The sequence below is a fragment of the Haliaeetus leucocephalus genome, unplaced genomic scaffold, assembly GCF_000737465.1.
Source record: "Haliaeetus leucocephalus isolate CR32 unplaced genomic scaffold, Haliaeetus_leucocephalus-4.0 Scaffold240, whole genome shotgun sequence".
NCBI classification, from domain to species: Eukaryota; Metazoa; Chordata; class Aves; order Accipitriformes; family Accipitridae; genus Haliaeetus; species Haliaeetus leucocephalus.
The window spans coordinates 7175284-7183928 of NW_010972676.1; the positions used below are offsets into that span (position 1 = coordinate 7175284).

The window sequence follows — 8645 nt, forward strand, 5'->3', positions numbered from 1 at the left end:
GGGGGGGGGGGGGGGGGGGGGGGGGGGGGGGAAATCACTTACTGCTATATCAGGATCCAAAGAGAAAAGATTTAGTCGCTCTGTATTTCGAGAGGCTTTCACTGTTTCTTCTGTTTCTGTAATGTACTGTGGTGACAGATAATAAATTAGTTTTCTGCACAAGAACAGAAATCCATAGAGTTGTTAGACTTCTAAATGAATGATCAATGTTTCACTTTTAACAACACTTCTCATTTCTGCAAAGCACCTTCAAACACTCTTTGAAGGTTATATGCTTGTGAAGCAAGATTTTCAGGCTGTGATATACTTCTAAGGAACACCAAATAGATCAATTAAGTAATTCAAGTTCATGTATGTTACTAAAGACTCCATTGTATAAGATGTCAGAATGGTGGATCACTGCACTGAAATCACTTTAGGGATTCCCAAGTCGAGGAAAAAAAGCCCGACAGTTCCACAGAAAACCACTTGTGTCAGGGGGAGGGCAGAAAGGGGAGCAGGAAAGTGCAGCTCAGCCTTACAGGTGGGCAGACAGACAGATCGCAGTGTGTCACCCAAAGCCATCCTTCTGCCAGAAGGCAGGGTCAGTCACACTCATTTTATTTCTGATGGACACATGTGTAAGTTAATAATAAGCTCTCTGATAAAACCAACTCAACAACCTCTTGATGCCATTTGGTGCTTTCCTACCCTGCCATTTAAAAGTTTATCCTTATGCCTAACTTTGATAATTTTTTCCCCACTATTTAAGCCCATTCATCTAACATGTGAAGTATGCCCTACACATTCCCTTCCCCTTACAGATCCCTCATGATATCTCTGAAACCTTTTTTCTCAGTCTAAGTGTGCTCACTTCCTTCAGTCTTTCTTTGCACTTTGTTTTTCCTAACTTCTTTTTATTTTTCAATCTCTGAACTATTAACGGAGTCCACAAATTTTCTGATTGCCCAAGACTGAGTACAAACCTTAGCTGACATGGTACAGGCTATGCTCTTGTTCAGGTCCCATTCAATGTTTTGTGTTTTTCACAATAGCATGAACATTGCTGATACACATTAAGTAACAAGCAGAAGCAGCACAGCAAGACCAAGAGCTCTATAACAGGAATTAGCCATATAAAGGGCAATACAAGCATCGCACAACCTGCAGACCATCTATTTTGGCCTTGCAGGCCAGCAGTGGTCTTTGAGATATCTTTAAGATACCTTTGAAATATCTGCATTAACTAAACCATTAGAAAGTATCTATCCACAGACAAGATGATCAGATACTACTGTTGTCCTTAATACATAAACTCAGTTACATTTTATTTGGTTGGTTGGTTGTTTTGTTTTTATTCTGGGTTTGTTGTTTTTTTTTAAATTCTAGGTGACCACTTCATATATATGAATACAGCCTACAGTAAAACCTAGACCAAATTCTGTCCTCATTTGCATATACAGCTTTCAGTTCAAATCTGTGGGAGTAACATCCTCAAATAGCATTTGGCTGTGTAGATAGACAGTATCTATAGTAGCTTACTGACAGAAGATTACAAAACAGATCATACATTCATTTAAGAAAAAGCAGTGAAATATTTCCAATCTAGCTTTTTATCAAAAAGCTTCTTAGCACCATCTACAATTATCTCATTCACATGAAGCAGTTTATGAGATCCAGAGGACAAAACGCCTCCCCTGATACTACACGCATCTTTCAATGAAGTTACAGAAGGTGATGAGCAGCTCACAGCTCATTTCCTTGCAAGTCACACAGGAAATCTTGGCTCTCCAAGGGCCAAACTCTTTTGAAATGCAGTTAAAAAGAGTAAATATTTCACAGATCACTGCAGGGACCAGATCCTTACTGACTTTGCAGGTCTAAATCAAACCTCTCTAGGGAACACCCAATTTCTTTACATCCAGTGGAGCTTTTTCTCATTTAAACAAAGCCACCAGCTGTTCAGAAAGAAAAATTTCCCGTCATTTGTCATGGCTCTAACAATCACAACAGTCTGTGCTATATTTTCAAACCTTTCACAACATTAATGATCATCTATTGGCAGGCATTTTTCACCTACGTAGCACTGTCCACTAAGCTTGTAAAGATAAATATACCATCCATTACTTTTGCAAAGTCTGGGTGCAAGGTGTTCTCTGAAGAATCAGTCTCTTCTTGAGAGCAATCATAATTCACCGAAACTTCTGCAGGGTCTTGAAAAGAAGAAAAAAAATGCAAATCTTTTTGTTATACTTGCTATTACCATTGGGTTTAAAAAAGAAGAAGATCTATCCCCATGCTGTACCTTTTTATTCCCTTTAGTATCATCAGGCTAACAAATGGAAGAGATATAATGTAAACCTCTGTCCTCCTCAACCTCATCTCCCACTGCTGCTTACTGTAACTTAGTCTATATTTAAGCTTTCAAACAAGAGGCCTGACTCTACTCAGTGAAATGTCTGACACATTCATCCATGACAAATATTCATGCCCACAACAAAGACACCTTCCTTTGCTCTCTCAGTCCCTTCTGAGGCAACACCGAGGGTTTATGTCAACTGAAAGATTTTGGACTTGCAGTAAAGTGAGTCCTCAGTGAGGCAGACAGGACCTTACCCACTCTTTGGGAAGGGGAGGGATGCAGTCTGAACTCCATGAGCTGCAAATCTATGGATCCAGAGGACAGCACACTACAGCAACCCCTTTGCTTTACTTAGCTCACCAGGACTGTTCTGCTTTCACTAGGTAATTCAATGTGAAACAAGCCATTTACAGCCATTTAGGGCTTTTCTGCCAAGAAAACATCATGCCTTTTGACAAGTTAACTCCATAGCACATTCCTGTTGCTTGTTATCAGGGTTTTTACCAGTAGAGGCTTCTGTTTTCTGTTAGAGTTACGTCTTTGACCTTTTATGCACATATTTCTTCCTGTTTCATTAATATCCCTTATGGGTGGGATTTTCAGAAGTACTTCTCTGATTCTGAAGTGCAAGTCTCTTGTGCCTCCAAATTATAAAAACATCTTTGACTATATGAAGAGTATCCTGTCCCTCCAAAATCAGAATTTACTATAAACACCAGGCTGAAGTCTTCAATTAGCTCTGAACTTCCCCAAGATTCAGATGCATGTGGATTCAATGCTTTGATTCAGCTCAGAACACAAGCAGTTCAAATCTGTATTAAGGTTTCAAGTGTTTTCAGTCTTAGAATTTCAGCTGGGGTTCATCCAAACTGAACATGGATTTATTATGTGGAGGAATGAGTTACTGCCACATGAAGAGTGCAGTATAACAGAGCATCCAATTCTTTCTTCCACAGTGAAAGCATATTAATACGCAAACTCACAAAAGCAAGAAATGAAAAGTCAATAAGCTTCCAGGGAAAGAGCAATATACCACAGCCGGGATTTTTTTTTAACTATTAGCTCCAGATTTTTAAAGAAAATAAAATGCTGGAAAAAGAACTGATCTAACCTCTTTCCAGTACAAAACTCTTTAAAATCTTCAGGCTTCCAAGACAGTAAAACACAAAGTACTAGCAAGATCATTGACAGAGAGGACTATATTTGAAAAAGAGCTGCATAGGCAAGGCAGAGCCATGTTGCTCCTGCTGACTTTGTGGGGAGCAGCTTTACCTCCCCCACAGCCTTTTGAAAATGATCTGTGGGGAGTTAGCTGACATTGTTCAAGGATTGCCAAAAGACTGGTGCTGCTTCATTAGAAATCAATAGGTGCAGAATCCATTACAGACTTAGGCAGTTAAAATGACTCAACAGTGATATTTGAAGGTTCAATTTTTTGCATTTGATTAAAAACAAAACCAAAAAACAATGAAGAGACTATTCACTCTTACCAAGTTTCAGATCAGTGAGATCTGCACTTTTCCTCTCCTGAATGGTTCCCTCTGGATTTATTTGCAGGATTTTGTTGAGAGTGAAAATCCAGTCATCCATATCCTGCTCATTTTCAGCTGCCAGCACAAAGTATGTGAGGTCATTCATTTTCAACTCAAAGGCATGTTTCCTAAGCCTGTTATTCTGTTGGAACAAAAGGAAAAGAAAAATAAACACTAGAACTAATTATAAAAAGGTACTGAAAAAGGCATCCATGAGATGAGACTTCTATATGGCCACTCCTTAAAAATAACATTCAAGCAAAATTCAGTGGCTTTAAAAAAAAAAAAATCCAAGTAATGTTATATTAACGCAAATTTATGTGAATTTAGTGTTGGGTCTTTGTGCATCTAAGATCTTCTATGGCCAAATATATGTCTTCTATTTAGCCATAGAAATCTAAGACTATGGACGATAACACTTCAAACTACAGTAGGGAATAACTCCCAAGTGGAATAATGAAAGACCTCTAATGGCAAAGTACAGCATTGCTACATAAGTATATATGAGTTGCGTGGAGAGAATACCTCTAAAGCCCAAGTGTCCTACACCTTACCAGCACATCAGACACTCAAAAAGATATTAAGTATTGCTAAGTCATACAAATATTTGCTCAGTGGGAACAGTACTGAGTTCACCAAATTCAAACTAGCAAGCAAGCAAAGCCAACACGTGGTCAAAGACTGTTCCATCCCTGGCTGCTGAGATTGGACCTGAATAGGTCTAAAGGTAATTGTGAACAATTTATAAAATCTTCTGTTTTGAGGTATTTGGGGATGCTGCTAACAAGCTACATAAAGGTAACTTTCTGAGCATCTAATGAAGTTAGAAACATTGCGGTTAGGATGAGAACATGTCTACATAATTTTATTTTTATATTTTTCTGAAAGAACTTCTGGATGATATGAGTCTAAACTTGGAATGGAGCTTAACTAGTAAATCTCTCCAGAAGATTACAATAGGACAAATTCCTCCATGTGAAAAGATTACAATGGGTACTTCCTACTGCCACCTTTTTATTAGAAGGATTTTAAAAGTGACTAAGGCGATTACAACAATTCTTTGCAGAAGGCAAAAGGTGAGGTATAGTGCTGTTCAGTCACCGCAATGCTATCCTTTCCAAGTAGAGAATAAGAGCCAATGCTCAGTATACTGGCAACAGATTGAGTTCTAAGATCTGTTCTGTATCACCAATTTTACCTTCAGTAGATGGTTAATCCATCAATTTTTGTCATAAGAATTAACAGGTGCTTAGTTACTGAAATAGCTCAATAAAATTAAACAAAGTGATGTGATCTAATATAAGGTGCTTCATTCCTCAAATTTATCAAATTAGTGAGGCTTTTATCTCTTAGTATTATGGAAGCAGTTGCGTCAATTGTCTCTCCTCCTTGCTTAAATCCGAAAGAACGCTGACGTGTCCTACCCCCTATTACTCCATCCAACTTTTACAACCACTGACTACAGACATCAGTGCCACCTTTTCAATATTCCAGAAAATGGCCATCACTTTGTTGACACATCTAACGTTGGACTGATGCTGGCAAATGAAAATCAATTAATCCGCCCCATAAGTAGTCATTTCACTCAATTTTATTTTTCTTCATTAACAGTCCCAAATAACATGACAATGGTATCCTGTAGTTCTACAAACTATAACTATTTCTCAGTACAGTTCTGTACCAACAAGTTACTAAGAATAGCTTCTAAGCCAGATGGTGAGATGATAGTGATATTTTTAAGAAGAACAGAGACAAAATCTGATACTGATTAGCAGAGGAGGAGACCAAGAACCCAAAACATTGAGAATAAAGTTCCATGAACATTTTTTTTTTATTCCAGCAGCAGAGATGATTTAGAAGATTCCTACCCAATCTGTTTTTAATCACTTGCTCCAGTCCTTATATTACATGTGATGACCCAGCTCAGGAATCAGTTAAGACTGAACAACTTCTTCTGGAGCTACTCGGGTCAACAGAGTCAGTCAAATCTTGGCTTTTCAAACTGACTTGGGATTGTGTGTGTGTGTATGTGCACGTGCGTGTATTGTTTTTTAGTTCTGCTACTGGATATTCTCTTGGTAGGAAATCGTTTTCCTCTCAAGTACTTTACTGAGGTGAATATTCTTTCAGGGCTATAAATTTTAGTTCACCCAACATAGGGCAAGAATAGGGTTGGGTTTTGCAGCAATTGGTTCTCAGATGTCCAATACTTTTCTTGATCCTGAAATCACTCTAATGCTCCAATCACTGCATACATTCAAATTAACGTAAAACAAGGACTAAAATTTCACTGAAACCTGTTTTTACTGATATAACATGAGGGCTTGACCAAGAGCGAGAAGTTGAACAAAACTATGCCAAGAATCTTAGGTAGGGAACATTCAAAACTTTTAAAGATAGATTATTTGTATAAGTGGATTACGTATACCAATTTATGCACAATGTATAAAGAAAAACACTACATTTCAATTTATCTTCAGAAAGTACAGAGAGTATTAAAATGAATGCATTTCTTGTCTATATTATGTACTTCCCCTTACAGACATGGCCAAGATCTTTAAATCAGGTACTGTAACACTATTAGACGTTATCTAATAGAGCAATACATCTCGCATGCTGAATCTTAAGAACATTAGGGCAGGAAAACTTCCATATCCACTTTTCCATCTGCACTTCAGACTTCTGGCAAGCAGATGAGATCTACAGCAAAGTCTTTGTTTCAAATCTAAAGCCAACTACTTTCATCCTGACCAGTTAAGAGGAAAGAAAAAAAAAAAAAAAGGTACCATTTCTCGGTTTGCTTCTCTCTTAAGTTCTTCCATATGGTGTGTGAACCCTGAGGCTGACTTGTAATCTTCAACACTTAATTTCAAGTTTAAAATTTCTTCCAGAAGGAAATAATACAAGATTCAAAAAGAAACTATGGATGAGCTATAAATGAAACATCAGGCTAAGTCTAACACCTGCAGGGTCATTCTTCTAAAATAACAGTATTGTTTTGGAAGTATTTTGTATTTTATCTGGAGATGATTTCTCCAGGATGTTTACTACAATTTAGATATTCAACCTTTATCAAACAGGAGCTCAAAGTCATTCACAGAGAGTTAAATGATTTATAGTGGTATTAAAACTCATTAAATCAGAACTTTCACATCCCAGTTTTCCTCTAAATCTTCAGTTTTACCCAACTCTTTCTCTACATTCTATGGTCTCCTTCCTTATGGCAGCTCTAAGTTAGGTTTTGTTTTTCAGCCTTATGATTCTAAGTTCATCACAGACTTTGATAGCTGATGATACTTGCCCTATTACCCCCTTGGGTAAGACTCTCACTTCTTGCTAGTGAAGACAGCTCATAAATTTGTGCATCCTATTCTAAATGTCAATCGAAGAACAATCACGAAAACTAGTGTCTGGGGGTAGGCGAGAGGAGAACACACAGTTCAAACAGTTTGGGACAATTTGCAGGAACGCTGTAGATTTAGAAAGCAGCTGTCAAAGTTCAGGAGGAGGATTTGAAAGGTTTCTTGAGCTTTTTTGTCAGAGGTTAGTCAAAAAGGTCAGAAATCTTGCAGTCAAGACATTCTGCTATCATGGAGTATCATCAGAAACAACACAGCAGAACAGGCACCCTCTGGGACAGCATTAAATCTGTACCTAAAACCACACTACCGGGACGTTCAGGGCTTAACTAGAGCTCTGGCTGAGACCCATCTTAAAAGAAAGCACACACTGCCAGCAAGCAGGAGCAAGCAGTAATTTCTAAACAGGATTTCTGTAGAAGAATCTCCTCTATGGCTTCTGCCACACTTCCAAGCTACCTGTTAGGGTCTTTCAAGCCAATGGACTGACACAGGCAAATATCATTGTCCTTCTACATATATATCTCCATCCTGTCCTATACCTGTTTGAAAAAAGAAACACCCTTTTGAACTACACAGGGGAAACAGTCATTCCCTACAGAGCTGGGTACTTTCCTGGGTGCAGGAATGAGGTTTTGCAGGGGGCTGTTGGAAATATTTGTTCCCAGAGTAAATTACTCACGTATTATTCTTCTTGCTCCAAAATGCCTCTTCAGGGGTGAAGGGAAGACTTCCCAACCAACAAAAGCTTGTGATTATCAGGGGTCTTCCCTTGCATTACCTGAAAGGTTTCTTTCCAAGCAACCCTCAAATCAGTCTGCACTAGCACTGTTACCAATCTTTACTAGTTAAGTAGTAAAAAATAAACTATAGTGTCCTGGTTGCAGCTGGGACAGAGTTAATTGTCTTCCTAGTAGCTGGTATAGTGTTCTGTTTTGGATTCAGTATGAGAAGAATGTTGATAACACACTGATGTTTTCAGTTGTTGCTAAGTAATGTTTTAATGTTTAAGACTAAGTCAAGGGTTTTTCAGCTTCTCATGCCCAGCCAGCAAGAAGGCTGGAGGGGCACAAGAAGTTGAGAGGGGACACAGCCAGGACAGCTGACCCAAACTGGCCAAAGGGGTATTCCATACCATGTGACGTCATGCCCAGTATATAAACTGGGGGGAGTTGGCCTGGGGGGGCAGATTGCTGCTTAGGAACTAACTGGGCATCAGTTGGCGGGTGGTGAGCAATTGCATTGTGTATCACTTGTTTTGTATATTCCAATGCTTTTATTATTATTGTCATTTTATTATAGTTATTATTATCATTATTAGTGTCTTCCTTTCTGTTCTATTAAACTGTTCTTATCTCAACCACAAGTTTTACTCCCCCCCCCCCCCCCCCCCCATTTCCCCCCCCCACCCCC

At 38.6% G+C, this 8645-nt stretch overlaps 1 protein-coding gene across 1 annotated transcript in view; it reads right to left on the reverse strand.

The window, feature by feature from the left end:
* DOCK10 (dedicator of cytokinesis 10) overlaps positions 1 to 8645 on the reverse strand; it is a 137597-nt gene that overhangs the window by 71971 nt on the left and 56981 nt on the right. Inside the window, exons 8-10 of the mRNA XM_010568290.1 lie at positions 3832 to 4015; positions 2107 to 2192; positions 43 to 126 (exon numbers count right to left, since the gene is read on the reverse strand). Of these exons, the coding sequence (XP_010566592.1) occupies positions 43 to 126; positions 2107 to 2192; positions 3832 to 4015 (354 nt within the window). The remainder of the gene's footprint in view (positions 1 to 42; positions 127 to 2106; positions 2193 to 3831; positions 4016 to 8645) is intronic.